General features: G+C 38.7%; 1 protein-coding gene across 1 annotated transcript in view; it reads right to left on the reverse strand.

The window, feature by feature from the left end:
- Nucleotides 1–2350: 2350 nt before the first annotated feature.
- STK31 (serine/threonine kinase 31) overlaps nucleotides 2351–24114 on the reverse strand; it is a 42104-nt gene continuing 20340 nt past the window's right edge. Inside the window, exons 12-24 of the mRNA XM_076331331.1 lie at nucleotides 21462–21641; nucleotides 18760–18876; nucleotides 17572–17691; nucleotides 16975–17106; nucleotides 15840–15941; nucleotides 14788–14868; nucleotides 14306–14431; nucleotides 13465–13590; nucleotides 13132–13218; nucleotides 12150–12299; nucleotides 10291–10416; nucleotides 8162–8230; nucleotides 2351–3749 (exon numbers count right to left, since the gene is read on the reverse strand). Of these exons, the coding sequence (XP_076187446.1) occupies nucleotides 3558–3749; nucleotides 8162–8230; nucleotides 10291–10416; nucleotides 12150–12299; nucleotides 13132–13218; nucleotides 13465–13590; nucleotides 14306–14431; nucleotides 14788–14868; nucleotides 15840–15941; nucleotides 16975–17106; nucleotides 17572–17691; nucleotides 18760–18876; nucleotides 21462–21641 (1608 nt within the window). The 3' untranslated portion in view covers nucleotides 2351–3557. The remainder of the gene's footprint in view (nucleotides 3750–8161; nucleotides 8231–10290; nucleotides 10417–12149; nucleotides 12300–13131; nucleotides 13219–13464; nucleotides 13591–14305; nucleotides 14432–14787; nucleotides 14869–15839; nucleotides 15942–16974; nucleotides 17107–17571; nucleotides 17692–18759; nucleotides 18877–21461; nucleotides 21642–24114) is intronic.

The raw sequence follows: 24114 nt of genomic DNA on the forward strand, positions 1-24114 counted from the left end.
GATGCTTCTATATGGTGTGATCTTGATGTACTGCAGCCCCTGAATCTAAAGCTGCCATAACCCAATGCCAACGCCTGAGCCCATGTGCCCCCACCACAGTGCAGGCTGGCGCTAAGAGAACAGAATTCCATGTCATTAACAGCAGATCTGTCCACAACCCTAAAGGACAGGACAATTTGACAATCGTTTTCAGTCTGTCTAGCCACAGCATGTCTGCTGTGAAAAACACACGTTTCATGACAAGTGCTGCAGGAGCTGCAAGTGAAGTGCCTGTCAGCACACACCCAGAAACCTGAGGAAAGTTTTCACCAGTGTTTTAAGTTATATGAATGAAGATCTGGCTCCCAAACATCCACCATGGTCTAGAAATCCATCAACTTGCAAGCTACTAGACTCCTGATTTGAAATGAGGATGAATTCATACCAATTTCCTTGGAAGTGGGGGAAATGAAGTGACTGCAGAGGAAATAAATCTTTGCTCATTTAGGGGAAGTCCTTGCGGCAGTTGCCTATGAAGGAATATAACTTAACCTGTGGGCTATACAAACTTGCAGCCACCATCAGGAAAAAATATTGTTAAAATACTAGTGAGTGCTAATAAGAAGGACTCTGTACTAGCAGACAGCTATTTTGAAGTCCAAAAATCCCCACCCTTCTCTAAACTACACAGGCAGAGGTGTTAAATACTAATGGAGTGAGCAGCAAACTATGTACAAAGATGTAGTAATGTTACTATGGATGTTACGGTGGGCATGAAGATTAAGAGGCAGTAAACAGCAGGAGTCTCCAGAAGTGACCAGTGGTGCAGCAATCAGAAAGGAGTAGTTCCCACAGCTCCACCCCACCCATGGAGGTAAGAAATGTTAATGTTCTCCCAATCTGCTGAAAGAAGTCCTCTTCCCAAAGAAAACCAGCCCTATCCCAGGTCTGCAGGCTAGGTTAGGCAAAGCAGAGGAAGCAGTTGTTGCAGGTGCCTGAAGAAAGCATTTCCTCTTTGTTACCAGATCCACAGCCTAGAAGGCGAGTGTAGTAGCTGACTTGGGTATGATGTTCCGAGCAAAAGCTGAGACTGATACCAACATACGACTGGTGGACACCAACGTGAAGAGTGCAGAGAGAACACAAATCTGAACAAGTAACAAAGGTAACAGTCCTCATGAAAGGAAGTTGTCAGCACCAAGACTTGGAACTGCAGGCTTACCATTAGAGGCCATAAGAAGATATGAATGTCTTGGGCCCATATGACAGCAACTGAACTCCTTACGTCCCAGTGAAACAACACTCAGTCCCTGAAGGTTCCCCACCGATCTGGTCTGTGCAAGGACACTGCTCAAAACTGCAGAATGCTGGTACCAAGGAAGAGTGAGGTAGGTTTCGTTTGGGCTTCTTAGAAGCAGCAGCAAGCGAGTAAGGAGACAGACCATTCCTACAGGATCATTTCAACCTCCCTTCTCTATCCTCCAAGTACCCATCTTCTAGCCAGAAGAGACGCAGCTGAAAAAGGTGTGTCTCGAACTGAACAGCAGGCAGTCCATTACCATGGATTAGTATTCAGCTTTGGCAGGATAGCTGTGCAACATGACCCTGAACTAAACTATTTTCTTAAGGTCTCCAGCAAGTACGAAATGAAAAGAAAGCCAGAGCTACAAAATTACCATAGAGAAGGTCATGTAGAAACAAACAGAACTGGTGACACTTAAGACGGTAATCAACATTTAATTCAAATGGAAAGGCTGCCTCATTCCCTGACACTCATATGTACCAAAAGGTTTCAAAAGTTTTATTGCAATTTTTTTTTTTAATAAAAAACAACACACCACAAAAATCCATCTCGTGCTAGGTTCCACATGTAAAAATCGTATTACTTACAGCTGGTGAAGAGATTTTGAAGAGACTGCAATTTTTTTAATCAAGCATACACAGAGACTTCTGGTTTCAGAAAACCAAGAAGGTTAGCTATTTGGAGATTTAAGAAGTACACTTTAGGTTGCATGGACTCTGGAGCAGGAAAACTGGGCAAAAATTTATTCTAATATACATGACACAGCACGATACAAACCATCAGCTTAGTCTTCTAACCTCTATTCAGTGTTTAACACTGATTAAAATCAAAGTTAGCCTTTTATTAACAGTGAAAGACTGCAATCAGTATTTGGAAAGCATCCCACAAAATTGCTAAACTGTTTATTTTCAGTGACAGAAAACAAGGTATTATTCTTCTGTGATTTCTGTAATGAAAATATTTATCACACTAACCAAAAATTCTACATAAAAAATATTTTTAACAACGGTTTTGCTATCATTGCTTATATACACATTACAGAAATTTAAAAAAATCGTTAGCATTTAATTAAAAAGGATGAAGCATCTTACATGCTATTCCATATAAAAAACTAATTGGTTTAAGGATGGAGAACCAAGTGTAATATCAGAGGTGGATCTGTCAAGGTGGTATCTTCTATCCACTGTAGCCTGTGTTATTGTGCCTGAGAGCTCCCCAATTTCCCTGGTGCTGCTTCTTGCCCATTACATACTGCATTTTTACATTCTTCATCTGACAACATGCAGCTTCAATAATTCCTCTACAAAATACTAGTCTGCCAACAGCGCTGTCCAAGAGCAACACCCAGAGGCTAAGTATATTGCTACAGCAACTCTGCACATTTTGACCTGTTTCTTTTCAAGAAGAAAGGAAAACCTTCATAAAGATAAGGAACAATTTCCTGTAAAAATAAAGAGCTGACAAAACTCCTTCAATGGTAATGTTAACAGAAAACTGTTGCAGGCAAACAAACCCGCTCATGAAAATCACACCTTTATAGCTATTGCAAACAACGTTCAAGAACAGGTGATACATACAGACATTTATGTAGAGCAAATAAGCAGTAGTTTTTGCAAATGCGTGTGTATGGTACTTCGGTTGGCAGCAGCACTGCAAAGGAGCAACTAGAAGGATGCCTGCTCTCTAGAAAGCCAACTGCATTTTTCAAATGCAGAGAGACAGAAAAGAGGCAGGCTGCTCTCCGTTTCCTTTACTAGTTGTTAAAGCAGTATTTTTTTTTTTCCTTAAATCTTGAAGGCAGTTGCTGTAGGAACAACTTGGCTATGCAATAACAAAAAACCTCCAGCAAAAAGGTAATACCCTAGAGCATCTTTAAGAGGAATGTGTTATCTGGAATCAGAGCAAGAAGAGGGATAGAAAACTGGATACAAAACCAAGTCACTAAAGCTTCATCTTAAAGATGTCTGGCATCTAACAAGACTATTCTCTGTAAATTTAAAGCCTACATAAAGGACAAAGAAAAAGGCTGACAAACTAAGAACACAATCAGTAACACCACACTTACAATCCCAAACTTATTCGGGATAATATGTACTTAAAAGAAAACGCAGTGAAGATTGTGTAATCACAAAACATGACTGCACCTACCAAACCTTTTATATTTTGAGATTTCAGATCAGGACAATGATTTCAAAACCAAACAAAAACAGAAGTCTCAATCAAACACCTGATGGGAAAGTTCCTCATCTATTAAGTAGGGTTTGCTCCACTCTCCTCAGTTAATCACGTATTTTTTTTCATCTGTCTTCTCAGAATCATGTTCTTCACATGGCTCACGCTCTTCACCTGGTTGTAGCGAAACTGGAATAGCATCAACTACGAGGAAGCAATCATCCCTCAGCACCTGCTCAGCTGTCAGTCTGTTACAGCAGAACAAATTCAGGAGAAGAGATTTAACTTTATCATCCTACAAACAGAGGGAGAAGGATTTCATCAGTAAGCAAAACAAACTCAATCACAAATAACAACCAAGTATTTGATGAACACATCTTGTAAGTGCTTAGGGCCCAAAGCCCTCACAAAAGGTTGTACCATAGCATTCCCAATGGTCAGCAACACTTGACAGTCAGTGCTCATTAACAAAATAAAAGCAAGCATTCAGCATCAGGTCTGTCAACCTGGTGCCAGATTTCACAGAAGAGCACGAGTTATTATATTTTAAAATACCAATTCAGTATTTCTCTAATTTATAGTAGTTCAGTGAAGTCAGTCTTTCTACTGAGAAGGAACAGAACAGGTGCCACTCACCTTCTACAACTTCATCTTTTAACTTTTGTCATATTGCTTTCTCTCTCTACAGGAGCACAGGGAAAAAAAGAAAACCAAAGTAATGGGCTTTGTATCAACAGCAGCTATTTTGCTGTTAACCCATCACTTACACTTAGGCTCTCTGGATTTATCAGAAGGGATTATGTACCTAAATTCTTAGCACATTAACAGTGCTAGACCCCATACACAAAACATGCAAACACAGTAAACATCAGCTATTGAGGGAGGAAAAGCACACACTGGATTTGGACAAGGGGACTGCAAGGAAGACAATCTCAAATACTGATCTAGATTACCAAAACTCAGTGGGAACAGAATCTTTCCATAAGGCGGCTTACTTGTTCACCGTCTCCAAGCCAGCAACACCTCTGACCAGGGTCAATAAAACAGCAAAGCACAAGATACCTGTATACACCTCACCTATCCCCATTTCACCCAGACAGAAGAATCACTGGGATGCAAAGCAACGTACACAAGTAGTCAAAAATTTGAAGACAGAAACAAGCAGACAATTTCCAATTCTTCCACTAATTATCAGAGTGACTCTGGAGAATTAGCCACTCCCCAAATAATCTGAAATCTGGGTGAAAAGATGAGATCTGAAACCTGTTGATCTTACAGGCATAAAGGACTGTTAAATGTTTATAAAACATTTAAAATGCCTAAAGGAAAATCTCTATTTAAGAAGATCCAAACATGTGCAATGAAATAAAGGAGTGAACCATGACTACACACTTCCTCTGCAAAATTCAAAGTGAAGAAAGTCTGAGCGTTTAAAGAGCTTGAAAAGCTTTGTACTTGCATATTTGCATTTCATGATACTATCAAATGTCTGTGAACAACAAATACCCCTTCTCACCATCTTCTCACACTAAGGAAACTGAAGATTGATTCCACAAGGAATACTGCTGTAGGACAACATTTCATCGTTTACTCCATTTCACTGTGTTTGCTCTTATTTACCTTTTTTTTTTAAAATACACAAAACTGGATGCTGAAACGCACTGAAGCTTGGCATGACTAAATGAGTGGCTACAAGATCTTATCTCTAATCTTTGCTTTTCCTCAACAGCTAGCTAATATTAATATCCCTGTTTTAAAGCTTAACGTTATTTTCCTGTGGCAATTTGCTGAAAACAACAAAAATTTTACTAGTTGCAAGTGTGCAATTCCTCTGGGCACGAGACTGAGATGGAAGGGAAATTACCAGCCTGTCAAGAGCCTGCAGATGGGCATGGAGATTAATTCTGAATAAGCTGATTATAGATAAAGCACATAAAAGCTAAATAGATTTTCCCCAAGAACTGGGACAAGGATTAACAGCCAGAGGTCTAAAAGATTCCCCAAGAAACAGCTGAAAGATATTTATTAGTGTTACATTCCTTCGTAAAACCCTCAAGCGTGTTCCTGCGCACTGCAGGCAGCACAGATTGCTTTCCAGCAGACTTTGGTGGTTGGTGCACATGCATGCAGACGCATCCAGGATGATCCTTAAAAATTGCCAACAATGATATATTGATTAGGATTGTATCACCTGACAAGGTCAAAATCAAATGCTGCTTCTTTTCATCAGGGGAAAAAGTTAAAGAAACTTGCTCTTATTAAAAGCTGTAAAATGAATAAATGCCTGCTAAGAACAATAATGGCTAAATTCATTAATTGAATGCCTTGAGATACAGGCAGCTGTTTGCACTTCAGAAGATACCTGCTACAGAAGAACACAGAAGTACAATACCCTGAAACTGGCCATTTAAACTTTGATTTGCATACTTCAGACCTTACTTGTAAAACATTATCACAGCAGAGATTTTATGGAAAACAGAAGTGAACCAACTCCTATTTTTAATGTCCCAAGAAATCTTCTCTACTTCCTTGAACAACAAAGTTTCCCTTATGCATGAGAGAAAGTTAGGTTTTTCAGTATCTAAGGATTATTATGCATAATCCTGAATGACACACTGGGCAGACGGTTCTGTACAAGTTTTGTGGAATACATTTAAAACCCCCTAGTTAGCCCTAATGGTGAATCATGAAGTACTGAGTCTTCTTTCCTATAGTATTGTGCATTTCATGAGATTCATTTAATTTTTAATAAGAAACCAAGCAACTATAATGAGAGGTAAGAAACACTATTTACAGGATCAACTCCCTGCTCAAATGATGCATGTTTTATTCTTTTATTTTCCCTGGTAGTGTCACACTGGAAATAATTTTGCAGAGGGATTTGGTAGAAAGTCCTGTGCTTTATCAGTAATGCTTTCATCACTGGAGAACTGCTGAAATGAAGTTATTAAAAGACATACTGTAGAGGAGAAGAGTCATCTAATAAAACAAGATTATTTACAGTACTGTGTTATGCAGTGATACACAAGCTACCCTGCCTGGACACTGGAACCACTACAGCTGTGTTAGTCTGGTACTGTATCATGACAGTTTCTTAACCTAAAGACAGTAAACAGGATACACTAAGCTCAGTATGAACACAACTCTAGTAAGTCTAGACCAATTTTAATCCCGTGCTTTCCTAGGTATCTCTGCAAAGGGGGCAAATCAGTAATGCACAAGTATAACCAGTAAAGAGGGATTTATTATTAGGGTTTCTTTTGCCCTTGACAAAACAACCCAAATTTATCTGACCAACAGCAATTCCACTGCTTTATTTTCTACTTTTCCATTTGAGGTATTTTTCTACTTTTCTGGAAAATATGGGGATTAACCTCTAACTCTTCCCTATATTCCTTAGAAAATTCTATCCATAACCTAAGACTCCACTTAAAAGCTAAACAGTCACCTGCTAAAGTAAGATCAACAGAATAAGCACGATATGAGAAATAGTCCATACAGATTAAAAAAAAACCACAAGGGTAATCCACTCAAGGGACATGGGAGGGACACAGGACAAGAACAAAGCAGTCAGTAACTAGACAGGCAGAAGTACAGCAAAAAGTATGAAGCAGAAACTAGTCTGGGAAGGCTAGTGATTTGAAAGAGGTCCATAAGCCTCCCAGTGAATTTCTTTAAACTATATATGGTGGCATGTCTTTTGTTATTCCAACTTTTATAAGGAAGAAAAGGAATCGCCTGTAGTAAGAGGCAGTAAGAGGTAGAAAGCAGGCAAGAAAAGAGGTCTTAACTCTTGGCCAGAAGGCTGAAAGCTTAAGAGAGAGTGACACAAGAAAATAAACCCAAGGAAAGACAGGTGCTCAGGTAACGAAGGCACACAGAGAGAAGGCCAAAAAATTATCTGCTTATGATTAACATCTAAGAGAGAGGTAAGTTAGCAAAGGATTGACTTCAAAGTTGGAGACCTAAGTTGGGAAACATAAAGGCACACAGGTCTACTTATTCTCAAAGAGTCACTGAAACACTGGACAAGGATAAGTTTCAAAAAAGGGACTGAAAATAGAGTTCCAGGTGACAACAGTTGCTGGCATACAGTAGACAGAACAACAGTTGAGAGTAGAAAGAATGAAAGCAGCAACACAAATTCGTATCATGCAGGGTCCACTTACATCTCTGCATTTGTTTCAGAGGCATAGGAAAGTTTGTTTCAACACAAAAAAAAAAACCAAACCCCAAAGAATAAAGGGCACAATATTCTTTTACAACTGCATTTAAGTGATTAAAATGGTAGTTGGCTGTTTTATTAACGCTCAAGCATTGTGCAATCATTACATAGGAAGACAAATGAACAAAGTCAACTTCCCTGACTTCAGAAAAGACAGGTTCCTAATTCAAATACCTCCTTTGAGGCTGAATCTCAATGACTTATTCCAAGTCTGTAACCTGGTGTCATTCAATTAACAGCTTTCTGTGAAGAAGTTGCTCCTCCCGAGATTGGAGTTAAATATTTAAGAAAACTCTGGGGTTTTCTACTTTCTCAAACATCATTTTATTTGTGCATGCTGTTTAGAATTATCCAAATAGTCAATTAGGAACATTTTCTCAACCCAGCACTTACAGTCAAATGTCTGACTTAAAAAAAAAATTACCTATTAACCACCTCTAAACAAGAGCAGTCTAATCTTCCTCATCTGACAATTAACATACCATGACAACCATATCTACCTCAGGTGTTCCATCTTCTTTTATGCCAAACTCCTGGTTTTGAATGCAAAGCTGAAAAATGAAAAGATACATAATGCATTACACTGGCGTTTTTTTCCCTTTAGTTTAACAAAACCAAAACATCAGTCAAGGAGGTTCCAGGTTTCAAGTGAAAATGGATTGTCATGGGAAAACGGCAGGGAAAGACTTTTTTCCTAATTTCACAGTAGGATAAAACATGCAAGGGACTCAAGTTCCCCTTACACAGAAACAAGGGGAAAAAATTCAGTATCAGAAGAAACTTTTAGAGGTCAAAAGAAATAGACTTTTAAAAATATGACTCAAAGTCCATGCCCAAGCTGTACGTTTAATTATGTAATCCTCTTCAATAAATGCTATGGGGTAAGTGCACTCCAACAGACAAATGTGAACCCTGTACCCATAAACAAAGTAAGTTTCCACAGTCTTTACTATTGCGTAGAATCATGCCCAAGTGTACTTTGCATTTTTCAAAAACCTGCCTGCAGGTTAAGCTGAAAATGCCTCTATTCTGAACAATTACATAGCCAGCAAAAGGAAGCATGTGTTTAGTCAGTGCTGGGCTCTTGGGACACAGATCAGCAGAGAACACAGAAAACCACTGTCTCCATTTTAGAAGTGGCACTGCTGCTTAATGAGGGAGAACACAGTTTCAGATGCCCAACATGAAACTGGCAACTGTTAAACATAATACTAACATTTGAGCTAAAACTTTCCATCAAATGATCAATACACCACCAAGTCCAAGCTGGAGATTAGTTACACATGGATTAATCTGAAATTCAGCTGGCAAATTTGGATGAGGTTTCAGAAGAATGCCGATCTTGCTGCATCCCAGATATTCTTTTCAAGAAGAGCCAGCCATTAGTAAAACTGCCTTTGTTTTTTTTGGTGGTTTTTTTTGTTTTGTTGGGGTTTTTTTTTGGGGGGTGGGGGTGGGGTGTTACTGTTTGTTGGGGTTTTTTGTTTGTTTGTTTTTTACTCACTTCTACTTGTAAAAACCTTTTTTCTAGAACAGATGAAGATCTGAATAGCAGTACTGAAAGTGTACTGACTAAACCAATCCACGTTAATAAGTTATAAACACCTGTGATACTCAGCTACAGTTTAGTTCACCTATTTTAGTAGAAAAATTACTTAATTTTAAGCAACTGCTTCCTAAATTAGGAATAAAACATAATGAAGAGTGACTTTTATATGAACCAGCTTCATTTTCTCAGCACAGGTAACTAACAGTGGCTACCTATCACCTTGCAGTTTACGTCTCTGTTAGGAAGTGTTTTTAAAGATGCTACAGCACAGAAAGGATTACTGAAGCCATCACTGCGCAGCTGATGGAACTGCCAGTGTTTCCCAGAAAGACCCCCATGTACCTGGAGCTCCAACTGGTACTCGGTGAACCAGCTCTAATATATCAAGCGCTCACACAAAATCACTGCCTGGGAACATGAGCACTTGCTGGGTAGCCTGTGGCTTTTCAAGTCTGGGAGATTAGAAGTTTTCCCTTTCAGAACACATGGCACTGACACCCTGAGTTGCGGAGGCAGCAATACAGTGCCAGAAGACAAAAAGGAGATGGAGGAGACGCTGTGCAGCATACCACCTAACACAGGAAAGTAGACTGCTTTCTCCTCCCTGGCATAACATGCACTAAGAAACAAAACACCTATCTAAGCACTGTTGCCAGCAACAAAACATATGACAGTCCCATCCTTGCCTTCATCTTCCCTCTCTTTTGATTTGGGTAATTCCTCAGGGGTAAGGTCACAAAAAAAGAAGAAAAAAAGGCCCACAAGGAATGAATGGGAAATGCAGTACAAACTAACAATCCACAGCATGAGGAACAAAAGCATATTTTTTGTTCATACTACTGTACAAATTACATTGTATATTTTACAGAAAAAAAATTTACTGTCTTCTGCCCATAATCGTTAACTCCCATTCATTCCACACTTACCGCTCAGTTGAAAATATGAACACTTATTTCGCCAAAATAGTTGAAAGCAGAAGTTGGAGATAACATTTATTGCTCTTTATAAGCCTGCTACAGTTCCATAATATTACTAGAAACTCTCGCACAAGCCGTAACATACCCAGAACAGGAGGCAGCCATAAGCATACATGTCAGAGGCTGGAGAAGCTGGCTGTCCCATTTTCAGTTCAGGAGAAACTAAGCTCAGGGTACTGACAACCATAGCGTTTGCAGCAGCACGTTGTTCCTATGGGGGAAAAAAATTGTACCCATAATTTCAAGCAAGACCGACAGCATATTGAAGCAGATGTATCTCCCTCTCCCTTTTAACGTCAGACACAGACTAAAATGTAAAATCCTCTTTCACTGATCAAAAAAGAGTGGTGCGTAAAGGAAAAAAGAGATAATGTCACACATCTATCATCTGTAACTGTAATAGAAGAATAAACATGGCAGATTTTACTCAATACTAGAACTATTAAAGCTCATAAGGTGGTAAAGAATACAAATTGCAAAACTTCTCAAATTAGAAAAAAAAATCACAAATATTAGAAGACATTCAGCACTATTTTGGAGAACTTCAGTTCTAAAGTTCAGTTCTGCCAGCTTTCCTATTTTTTCTTCTCTGCCTTTCTGGCCTTCACCTGAAACTAGCTGCTTCCTCCCTCCTGGTTTCCAGCATATTTTAGGACTGCCTACTGTCAAAATAAAAGCTAGACCCTGAGGTTCTATCCCCTTCCATGACGGCAGCCAGCACCAGCTATAGCCAGATTGGAGAAGACTAATCTCCAGATTGCCAAGAATACTCGGTAACACATCAGTTATCAGCTCCGCTCATGCATTTGTGATCACGCGGAAAGCACAAGCACTGAGCAGTACTGACACCCCTACAGAGAAGGCACAAACTGGATCCAGGCTGTGAACCATGGGTGGAACTTTCCTGCTCTATCACACATGAGCTGCTCGTTTCAGCACAGCCCATACCTGCAGAGATAGTCTTCCTCAGCTCTTGCAATTTTCACAATGACACCATCTGTACTGAGTATGACCTTCCAGAAAATTCAGCTGTCAAATTTTGAAAGCATCTCTCTTTAGCATGTTGAAAATTGAGATTTATTTCAAGGGAAGCACACCTTGCTATCCAAACATTGGACACTCTTCATGAGGTTAACAGATAATGCATTTCCAAAGCAGAAATAAGGGTTCTCAATGAAACTTACATTTATGTTTATTATATTAATATAATGACATATTATTGTAATGTAAATTACTACTAAACAAATTAAATAAGCATGAAGCAGACCTCTAGTAAAAAAATGCTTTAGTTCAAACAACTTGAGTTTAGAAAGTCAAAAGGTGACTACAGAAGAGATACCGTGATTGGAGACTTTGCTGTGTAAACACAATGAATAGTAAGAAAATAGCTTGTGTTCTTAAAGAATATTAGATTTTCCCCAAGAACAACTATGAAATTCTTTACTACAGAAACTGAGGACTAAATAAGAAGTACATATAAATACAAGTATATGGAGGCAACATGTAAAATCCTGTTAATTTACTAAATACCACAACAGATTAAAACTCATACTAGAACCCCATTACCTATCAAACAGAAAGGCAAAAACTTCATATGAGCTTGACTAGCCCTTCTTCAAACATGAGTTCTTACTCTCACCTCTGATGATGCTGATTACCATTAAATACACAAGACAGACAGCCAACAAACTACTGCAACTTCTCTGTTTTGTTCCACTGTTTTGCTTAACCAGAGCCCACACTTGTTCTTTTTTCCCCCCTCGAAGATAGATTGTGTCTACAAAAATTTCAACAACACTCAGACTGTCCAACCCTATTCAGAATATGAAACAGGAGTCTCACTGCTAAGCACAATGTTTATCAATAAACCTTTTAAATTACAAACACAGTGGTCTGTTTTGATACATAATTCTGACTAAAAGTCACTAAAGGATTTTTTTTTACCTCTGATTTCGTGAAATCAAAGTCTCCAACGATTCCTTGTTTTCGATTCACAGCAAAAACATTATTTCCATGCAAAGATCCATGTACTATATTAGCTCCATGCAACGTTTGTAGACCTTGGGCCACTCCTTTCATCACTTTTAATGCCTCCTAATGATTTAATTTGGGTGTTCATTACAAAGATAGATATGGAAAAAACAAAGCACAGTATCACGTAAGTTTCTATCCAGAACTAAGGTGTTTGTTTTTTTTTTTTTAAAGGTTTGTACACATTCAAAGTTCATGCCAATTCCGTTTTACGAAGTATGGATTAATTCCCAGTAAGATTATTATGACTTGCACAGCCAGGCAGGAAAAAAAAACATGCAGTCACCGATTAACAAATCACTAACATGAAAAAATATGGGGGAAAAAACACAAAAAACCATGCAACTTGGACCTTTACAAGTAGGTCCAAGTCATCAAACAGAAGCTTCAAGTCAAACAGAACTAGAGAAAAGATTCTATTGGCTTCTAGCTACTGCTTCTTTGAGAAAGGATGACTATCCAAACTGCCTATATACTGTGTGGGGAGGAGGGAAAGGAAAAGGAGGGGGATGAAGTGAGGGGGGGGAGGGGGGGGAAGTTACACACACAAGAGTCCTCTAGACCTTCAATACAGAAATGCCTGCCCCTGAACATCTAACATGTTCAACTCCAGTACTTTTAAAAAATGTACTAATAATACAGCTGAGGCATTACTATCAAGAAAAGAAAAAAGTGTATCCAAGCAAAATCTCTTTTAGAAAGTTATAAACTACTGCCTGACCAGATGCTAAGAATGCCAGTCAAGCTATCCTGTGCAACTTTGTACGGTCACTGTCAGCCACCAAAGAAAGTACATCGGTGAAACACCATCAGCACCTTAAGATACAGCAAAACAATGAGTTCAGTTCAAAAACATACAAAATAAAGTGCTGATAGTCTAAGTAGTTATACTTACTTCTAAAGTTAAAGGTGTATCAGCCTGTAAAGCTCCCAGACTTGCTCCTGGGTAGTACGGGACCATTAAATATACCAAAGGATCAGACTTCAACAACAACAAAAGGAGGAAAAATAGATTGTTTTAAATATCAGGAATATTGGGAAGTTTAACATGCACTAGATGTGCGACAAATCCATTCATTATGTTTACTAAGTAGACAGTTTAGCCAAACTCAGAAAGGAAATATTTTTCTGATTCAGTGCTCCAACTTAAAATATGTTAAAGCTTTAAGGTCCAATTACAAGTCTTTCAGCTTAAACCAGAAATCAAGATCATCAATTTGAATCTTGCCTTGCAGAAAAGAAGGAACAACAGTTGTAATAATCCAGATTTCTCCTTCTGCTGATCCCAAGCTCTGTGATAGTTGGCAACTCTTTCTATCACTTTGGCTTCTGAGCTTACATCTACAGAGTATCCCTTAAAAACAAAACAGATACCTAAGCTATTACTCCTAATGCCTGTAACATTACTGCATTACATTTTTTTAAGAAATGCATATTGTTAGGTGCCAAATAACTTCCTCTTCTACTCAACACAAAACTCAATTCCAACTGTCTTAGACGGTTCCCATATTTTCTTATTAACTCTTAGAAAGTCTGTACCAACAAAACAGGGAGCATGTCTCTAATTTGAGATTTAAATAAGCCAAGTCAAAAGCAAGAAGAATATTTACAACTGTGCCTCTCATAATACTACATCCCCTGGTTTCCCAATTGCTAGCAGATTGGTAGAGAAGCAGAGCAAGGGAAAAGTAGCAGTTCCTGACATTTCTCAGTGAAATCATCAGGAAGACAAACCAGCATCTGCAAAAAAAAGACAGGACTAATGAACAGGGAAAAAGGTCCACCAGATACCAAAAAGAACAGACAGTAGAGGGGAAGCACTGTTCACTACAGCAGTCCTCAGAAGAAGTGGGGGAAAAAAAAAAAAAAAATCAGTAAGCAACATGGAAACAATCCAGAAGGTAAACAATGCTTCATGTTCTACAGGCCCTGACAAAAAAAATCTGCCATCAGAAAAGGGCTGTTAAACACAGGGATATGAAAGGAACAGCAGAGTTCATTCAGAATCAGCACACTAATAAGCCAAGGCCTCACCTGCAGCGCTAACTGAAAGCCAGTGACAACATTACCTTTAAAAGAACCTTCTGGCCCTGAATTTCTGAACACACTAAAGGTCGCTTTGTGCTCAGTTCCTTCATGGGCTCAGCATCCAAAAGGTCTCGCTCCAGGCTGCATGTCAGAAGTCCACCAGAGTTCTGAAGCACACGCAGATATCCAGGGTAAGCACACGGCATTTAACAGCTGGTAAGATTCAGAGGCTTCAACTACCTCTCTTCTTCCTCAATCAACTTAGCAAAGCACAAAACCAGTTGGGACATGTTAAAAAGTTACAACATCTGTTACCAAGACGCTGGTCATGATGAGGCAGCTAATGAAATGCATTCCTTGAACATCCCCCAGAAGAGGAGGAGAAGGAGGAAGACCACAACAAACAACGCTCAGGGTATATGTCCCCCAAATGGACAAGACTGTGCAGAGCATTGCTGGTGCAGAGCCTTGATAGTGCCCGAAACAGTAACTGACACTGCATTCAGACCCAATCTCTGCTTACCATATAGTTTAGAATTCCTGCTTCTGGATAAAGAAGTGGTAACTCAGGGAACCATTTCTGTACCAAATATGTTAGCTTCTCCTAAATGAAGGAAACAAGGCCCACAGCTTCAGGTCACTAGTTTCTGACATATATAAATATACACTGACATTTGCAATGTATACCCAGGACATTCAAACATACATTGACCATAACTGTACCTCCTTCAACATCATCATTCAAAGTAACGCTGCTATTTGCTTTTTTAAAAAAAAAAAAACAAACACACACACACACACCACGAATACAGCAGTTCAATATGGACAGATTTTTGAAAGCTCTGAGGGTGGGTAGTGTTAAGGCCCCAAGCAGCTCACGCGCTATCACAGAAAACATTTCATCTTTTCTACAAGAGGGTTTAGTAGGCCTAAACAAAGGAAAACAAGTTCACTACGGGTAAGTGAAGGAAGATAGAAATCAAGTAGTAACACAGATCAGGCCAACATCTCATGCATCTCCAGACCCCACACAGCTGTAATGCTGCAAGGTAACTATTACACACAAATGCTACGTCTGCAGAGGTAGGTATATCACCACCACAAATCCTGGTGCCTTCTACTTGCTCAGAAGGCAATGGTTTCCGATTCTTCCCTCCATATAGAGGGCTTAGAGAAAGGGTGATCTCCTTCACTTCAGGATAAAAGCCTGTTTTAACCTAGTCATAAAGAAAGTTCCCCTTCTTCAAGAAATACAGTCTTTCTTCAGCAACTGAGCTTACACTTTCACCTGCAGCTCTTCTCGGTTGAGAACTACAGCTCACATCTTTTTCTCACCTCACCCTCTTATGGAGGAGGGAAGGGGGGAAAAGTCTGAAGAAACTATGTACAAATAGAGATAAAATTGATCAGCCTCCATGCTTTCTCCCATAGGTTTCACCAAAAAAGGGCCATCTTAACATTCAACACTATAAAAATCACATTTTTTATTTTACTCAGAGCACACATTAAAGCAACTGAAATGCAGATGTGCCTCATACAGGTTTGTTTTAGTTGCCTAAGTAGTTTAATACTTACATATTCTTCTTGTTCCTTGGATATTTCCTGCAGAACCCTATTTCGCAGATCAGCAATTTCCTCTTTTATTCCTGTCATTTCAAACTCACTGTAATCATCAGACTGCATTAGGAATAACAAAGTTAGGGTATAATTCTCATTCTGCTATTATACCAAACAACTGTAACCTACTATACCAAGATCAAAAAACAGCCTCCATATCACAGTTCTGGAGTTGAACGTATTCTCAAATGCGTATTTTACTCAGTCTCCTTCCTGGAAACCCAAGAGAATCTCTTAAAACCTAATCACTGAGAAAGGTGTTCCCTTTATTTACATGACAGATCAAATGTTCCAGCCCTTTGCCTATTTGTTTCCAAGTCAAAGAGCTTTTTTTTTTGTTTTTAAATTAGCTGATCACATACAATCATAACAGCAACATCATTCATCTACCAGCAATGCCAGGTTCTATAATTCATTCACTTTTCTCCCATAAGCAGGCATTCTCCTCATGTCACCTCAATATTCAAGAATCCTCTTCCCAATGGGTTTCATTAGTGTGTCTCATTTTAAATCCCTCTTAGAAGCTTACTGCCCCTTTACAATGCTTAGAGAGACACATGCAGGTTCTTTTTTTCCTTAAGCATCACCAGAATAATTAATGTGCGATCAAACAAACAGCACTGAAGCTGGGATAATATCTAGATTCTTTGGACTTCTCTGAGGGGTAGCGGGGAACACTGAAAACTAGAACAGACATTGACTTCTGTCACCAAAGGGGAAGTACAAGCATTATTAACAAAGTTAAAACTTAAAGTAATCACACAACCAGCACAGTAAAAAGAGCTGGACAAAACTGTTCATGCTGTGAACAGCGACCGTCACCAGAGGGACTTAGTTAAAAGCACAGTGCCATGGCTGGGGAGTGAAACAGAAAAGTGGCTATGTACCCACCTTCTGTCTTTTTTTTTTTTTTTTTAAAGCCATTTAGGCTTGGTCTCAGGGGCCTGTAAAACTTCCACAGTTAAAAGCAAAATTCAGGTCAGAAAACACAAACTGTTCTATATAGTTACCACTTACTTGGACTAGACAAAATAATGTTTCTAAACCAATTTAAAAAACAGACAAAAACACCAAGACTGTAACATTTTCATACTTCCTCAAAGTTGTTCTTTTCAACCAGCTTCCACCTTAACCGGGCCTTTAAGCTTTTCACAGTTTTCTTAATTGATAATAAGTTGTTAATGTCAGGTCTTCTATTCAGCCATTCCTCAGCCTGTTTTTTGAACTAGGAGGAAAAGAAAAAAAAGAAAAAAAAAATCAGAAAGTGTTCAAGCACTCTATTGTACTATGCTTTAGTCCAATGCATTCGAGAAACTGCCTGAAGCCTATCTGAATTCAGCTTTTCAGGGTCTTTCCCCACAGAAAAGGGTTTTTATTGTATTTCATTTTAATTACATTAACCTCCTTCTGGAAAACTAACATTCTACTTAAAGCTCAATCCCCTTAAGTTACATACTACTGATTTGTAATGAATCCAGAGATTCCAGCTTCCACTGCTTTGTTTTTTTAAAAAGTATCTTTGTATTTAACTGAAATGAAGCATTGGCTGAGGTTAACAATCTCTCATCACCAATATACTCCTAGAATTTCCTTATAAAAAGGTAAGAGTACATCTTTCAAAAAGAAATTATGTCAGAAAGGGTTGCTAGTATAGATCAGCATGACAGAAATAAATAAGGCATAAACTCACCTCAACACTGGCCAAGTATCTGTTCTGTATGACAGCGATCATACTTTGCTCCTGACGAACATTACGTATAACTTTATTGTAAGCACTCATAATTATTCCCTTCTCTGCTTCATCATGCTCCTAGATTGAATCACACAGAGTGAGATTAAAGATTGAGAGTCGTTCTTCATTTGTACACACCAACGTTTAAGATGTAAAACCTTTACTGAGAAATTCCATTGTTAATGGAAAAAAATCACTCTTCTCAGATTTTTCTCTCTCTTCTTAAAGAGATTCTAAAAGGGAAGTTAATAAGTCTAAGAGTTCATCCAATAGTTTCAAGAGAATAGAACTGATTGGCACTTCTATGCAGAAGTCCAATTTCATATTCCACATGCTATGAAACAATTTTATTTTTTCTTAATGATAGCATGGTTAAATAGATATGAAGCATTAAAGCATGCAACCATTCTTCTAAAAGAGAGTCACTAATTCTATCACAGAGAGCAGTCACAAGCAGACTAAACTACTGGTTTGTTGTTAGTATGATGCTACATTAGAGGACAGGTTCAACTTTTGCTGACACAACCATTATCTGGCACAGTAGGGACTCTCATTGCAGAGACAATGCAAGTACCTCAAAGATTAGCAAAAGAGAATTGAGGAAATGCTTATCAGAAAAGGTAAATAACTGGGGAAAAGGCTAACACAAGCACAGAAAGAGGTTACCAGTAAGGCAAGAACACTTGTCGCATGCAAACTGAAAGTGATGAAAAACTATTCATCTCTTAAGACTGGAAAAAGTAAATTTATCCATACACATTCACCCAGAGAGGCAATCCCATTATTTTAAAACAGAAACTTACTTTTCATCACCTGTATTTTCAACACAAGCACCAAAACAGTACAGCTCAAAGAAAGCTTCTCTGCACACAGGGGAGAACCAGTTTTCCCAGTATTTTTTAGTTAAGCTAGTCATACATACAGCTAAGTTGCTGTAACGCAAAGCTGCCCTCTGCCTGTTGCCTGGAAAACACATTCTCTTCTCTCTGGGGAGCAACCTGAGTGACTTTATCACATTTCCACAAAAGAAGATGCTGCCTTGTAGCAAATAAACTCATCTGATACATTAAGAAAAGCTTTAAACTTAAATCAAAGATGTATAAAATATATAGAAGTCATGACACAGTAGGCGTGATTAGAACTTACATTTAAGTCAGTATCCAGTTCTTCACAAATAGCCAACTCAACCTTTTTGAGAATTTCATCTGCATTGCCAACCAATTCCTCTAAATCTGAAGATGCTTCTGACATCAGGTCAAAACACTTCAAAGACAAAAAAAAAAAAAAAAACCAAACCACACACACAACCAGCCTTGAAATTTTAAGTAAGAAGTTAGCAAGCAGACAGCAAAAACAAGCAAGAAATACAGAGTTATAGCACTACTGGAAATCTAATCAGGATTTGTGTCAGATCTCACCTTTAACTGCCTCACACTTGAGTGATACAACGGTTTCTAAAACTAACAGAGTTAAGGTTCACCAGGCAAGAAAAAAGTTGATTCTTGCCTTGATCAGGTTTTATTTTCCTAATCTCATTTTGATTTTACCAAAAATGAAACAGTAGAAGAATCCAAATCCTTCTCCTATTGAGTTTCATGTCAAAAAAAAAAAAAAAAAAAAAAAATATCAACGTGCTGCCCACAGAGTGATACACAAGATGCTCAATATGGCAGTTTCACTATTGAGTGGGCTTTCCAGTCCTACATAGTACTACCTGAGATAAAGACACATCCTGGGATCTATTTCAGAGTTTATCAAGTGTGAAATAAGGTTAAAGATTTCACCAGGAAACTCTAAGTGTTTTCATAGCAGTCAGAAATAACTTAGCTTCAAGATAAAGATACAGAAGGTGCCAGAGAAAAAATCAGTAAGATCAGCTTATGATTACATTGAATGTTGTTTTCAGCAAAGTTTTGTTGCTCATATCTGCAGAAGAAGAGGTATTACACTGGCAACCAGAACTAAAACGAAAATATGGTCCTGTATTTAACATGCAAGATACACAGTCATAATAGAAACCTGCAAACTCCACCTCATTCATTTACCTATCAAGCATGTGTATTCCACTAAAGATTGTGAAAATATTTTATTGCCTTAACCTTAAAGGTACTAAAAATAAAAACTTTAACAGTGCGAGTTCAAACAGTATGTTGCTCCCCAAAGCCTGGGGTTGCATACTGGAAAAGAGCCATCCAGTCTCTGAAAATTTCCTTGTCTGTCATTGACCCATTTCCTATTGTAGATTCTGATCGATGCTACATGAGATTAATGTGGATTCAGAAAGAGAGGAAAAGGAGTATCTACTTAAAATAAGGGGAGGGGAAACACTTCAAAGAAGCATTTTCTCTACACGATTGCTCACTTTTTTTTTTTTTTAAAAGGAGCTAGAAGTTAAATTGCAACAGAATAATTGCATATCAAAAGCTGAAATGATTAAGATGGATAAATGAAAATTTCTTTCTTGGTCTACCTACCAGTGCTTTACCAACCCATGCCAAAAGTCTGTACATTTCCTGTGTCTCTGAACCATTTGCAGAAAGAGTTCAGATTTGAAACAGGTAAATCAAAATTAATCACTACCCTAACAAACTTCAGTCACTTTCATACATGCAGAATAGCACTCTGAATTGCACCCAGCAATCAGAGAAACCCACCTGCAGGTTTGTTTGCCCCCTCTAATAACTGACTGATTATAAACATCTGCGAGTAATTATATTCATTAACATTATACTGCACATGACATGCACCAAGTCTACACTGCTGCTGAACAGAATTTATTGTGAGGTGAAGGAACACTGTTATTCATAATAGCATCTGGCCACAGTGAACGCTCTGGGTACAGTGAAATGCAAGGGCAGAAAACCTATTCACTATGAAAGGGCACGACCCTTGTGGGTTATGTACAATTCACATGGGCAGGAAGGTTATGCTGACACAAACTGAGAACATTTACACACAAGTGCGACAAGAAGGAGATCAAGGAAGCTGGGCCTGCAGGAATGGAGGGAGAGCATCTTACAGTCTTCCCAGGAAGATTAAGAGTCCTAAACTGAGAAAGAACATAGATATGAAGAACAGAGACAGGAAAGCCACAAAGTTACCTCCCTACTTTGCACTTTCTTTACAAGGAGAACTCAATGGATTGTAACCAACTTCCACCATCCATCTCCTTATAAGACAAATAATACGCACTCAACTTCAATACTCCAAACCTCCTACAACTCAGACTGAGAGAGACACAGCATCAGAATGGTATTCCAGAAAATACTGCAGGACATGCAAATAGAAGTGGACAATTTATTTGCGTAAGTTCTCCACACTCAGCATTTCAATGAGGAAAAAAATTCTATTATATATTTGTCTGCAACCTGTACCTAGATCATGTCAAGTCAGACTAGCGGCTTCTTTGCAGTGATCTTTCATAACCTCTTTCAGCAGCATTTATGAACTAGAACCTTTTAAAATCTGAAGTCTTTCTATCCAAAGGCCACTTTGAAAGGACAAATTAAAGCATTTCAGTCACACAATGAACAGATAGAGCACACCCATACAAAATTTATACTCGCATAAAAGTACTGATCTTTATACAAAAGATGTCCTTCCATAAGAAAGCATAAACTCTGGCTCACGGCAAAGGTACACTAAGAATAAAGGTAAATTAACTCTGTTCCTCAACGCATTACCTTTCCCTCTGTATTGAGGCACTGTCATTTAGTGCCACTGCTCATATGCACAATCTCCCTGCCATAGGCAGTTGCCCCTGCTAATGCCTACTCCTCACAAGCTCGGTTAGACAGTGTCATATTTCATCTTTTTCACCAACAGGAAAGATTGACTGTTCACCTTACCTTTAAGATGCCACTGAACCAGCCAGCAAGAATTTGCAGAGCTGTGTCCGTATCATTTCTGATGCAAATTAATTTCTTCATTTTAACACTCTTCCACTTAAAGAACTGTTGAAATACCTCCTCAGAGTCATCTGCTTCAGAACCTTGACCGTACACCATCTCCAGAGAAGTAGACAGTTCCTGCGCATCAAGTGAACAAAACCAGGTTTGCAAACCAGAATTTTGTGACAGTATACTATCTATAAAAATCAAGACATTTAACACAGAAAAAGTTAGCACTACCTGCTGGCATAAAATTATTTCTACTATAAAGGCCTCTTTCTATATCCAGTGAAGTATACTTTATATTCCACCTTCCTCTCAGATCTAGTTGCAGTATGTCTACCAGAAAATGCAATGCAGAGAAGGATCTCACACAGAGATTATAGAGTCTGATTTTTCCCTTCAAAACATGGAAGGAAAAGACCACAAAAAGCTTAACAGCTCATAAGTCATTTGTATTCTAGTTTCTTCTTCCCTATGGATTGGACTTTAAAGTCATACTCACCAGGATAAAGAGCAAAATGGGGTTCAATTTATAATGCTCCTCATAGAACTGCACAAATTCAGAAAACAAAGTGAACTTGTACTGAGAGACAAGGTGAGCAGCCAGACACCTGAGGAATGCTTCCGGACTGATCCCTCCCTTCAAAAGTCACTAGCCAAATCTCTTCTGAAGCACCTTTGTCATCACACTGATTCCTAGATGGAACAGCAATTACCTACATGTCTGACACCTGAAGGCCCTCTGAAATGAGTTTTACAGTCTGGAAACTTCTATTTCCATCTAAAAGCCAAGTATTCTGCAAGTATATGAAGCACAGGGTCCACCTCCTTTGACTTGTATTGGAAAACAAACTGAAGTGCTACACATAAGGGAAAGGCATCCAGGCTAAAGCTCAGGGCAAACAGAAATCACTTTTAAACAAAGGGCAGTCTGTCAAATGACCTGAAGAACAAGCTGGGTCAGGGGGAAATGTATTGGTCAATTACCAGTGGAGACAACATCCTGACAGAAAGCAGCCTTCCTTGCACCTGGGTGGAAAGTCCCATGCTGAAAAATACTTGAGAGCTACATTGGTGTTTGCTGTAGTTCGAAAGAGAAAATTCTCCCTAAACAGTGGGATTTGACTGAATGAACCTGTGCTTTTGTAATAAATAGCATCCTTCAGCTTTCAAAATCCATTATTTTACTTATCCACATCATTCCCAACAAGATGACTAAAGAAACCCTAAGAAAGGCTGCTGACAGGTTGCTTATAGTGTTTCACTTTTTTTCTTTTCTCAGATCCCAGAACATTTGAGTTAAATATCACAGACCTTCCCAAACAACACCTAGGTCATGTAGATGGAGAGAAACACCAAAACACCTCTCTCCCCTCCTCTTGAGAGGGGTTTTCATCTTTGCATCCCTTCAGACTCAACAGCCAATACTATAGAAAAAGCAGTATGACAGAACTTAAAGTCACTTGTCAGGAGCCTTTCAGACACTTGAAACACAGAGGTCATATGAGCAACCAAATGTAACTTAAAGTAAAACAGACTGACACTACCACCACAGGCCAGAACATGGCAGCAATGAACTCCCCTTGCTAAGGACTGCAGGTACTGTGGAGGTAAGGAAGTGAGCTTGACCAATTTTGTAGAACTACACATGATGATGCCACAACCAGGCCCCAGCTCTACAGACGGAGTACAGCAAAAGTTCAAACTGGGGCCAAAAGTGTAAGAATTTCCTCACATAACAACTAACTAAATACAGTGACCACAAAAAAAACAAAACAAAAAAAAACCCACCACCAAACACACAACCAAAAAAACCCCACAGCAAACAAAAAACCACACCACCAAACAGTATTTTATAAAATTCTAAAACTAATTTCATAACAATAGTTACTATAACAAACAGCATTCATTTAGTACAACAGATTGTTTAAAACAGCAATTTCCAACTGAGCCAGGTGACACGAGCTTCGTACAAATATGCTTGTCTATAAGCAAATACAAAAAGTAGGTTTGTGCTAAATTTACAGAGACTATTGAAATCACTCAAGTGCACAACAGATTTTTCTCACATTCTTTTTTGAACAGCTGGATTTTAATACACCAGGATACACATGGATAGAAAATGGCATGGCAAGGGAGAAGCCCGGTTCAAATGGAAGAGTCTGAAGGAGGGAGGGGGAAAAAAAAAAAACAAACAAAACAACACAGCCCGTTTAACAGCAGCCAAAAGTGGGTAACAGAACTGAGAAAAGTGCTCAGTAACAGTTTCATATCCAATATCACATCCTGTTTACAAAAATAGCAGCACTAGTTACACCAGAAGAGTATCTGCATGCATTCCATCAGACTGTCCTGAAGGAAAGAATCCGGTAAGTTACATCCTATTTCTACCCATCTATTTTTCATGCTATAAACACGCTTCCCTAAAACATTAGCAACTTCACCAGCATATGGATACAGAAACAGGCTCCAGAAGGATAACCAGTTACCATATGAAGATGGCCCAGTGGCCTACGTGGCACTTGTCTCAGTCGCTATCTCTAAGCGTGGTAACTCAAAGGGAGCACAGGACAAGCTACTACATGCTATGCATGGGGCAGAGCAAACA

This window comes from Aptenodytes patagonicus, chromosome 2 (assembly GCF_965638725.1).
Source record: "Aptenodytes patagonicus chromosome 2, bAptPat1.pri.cur, whole genome shotgun sequence".
NCBI lineage: Eukaryota > Metazoa > Chordata > Aves > Sphenisciformes > Spheniscidae > Aptenodytes > Aptenodytes patagonicus.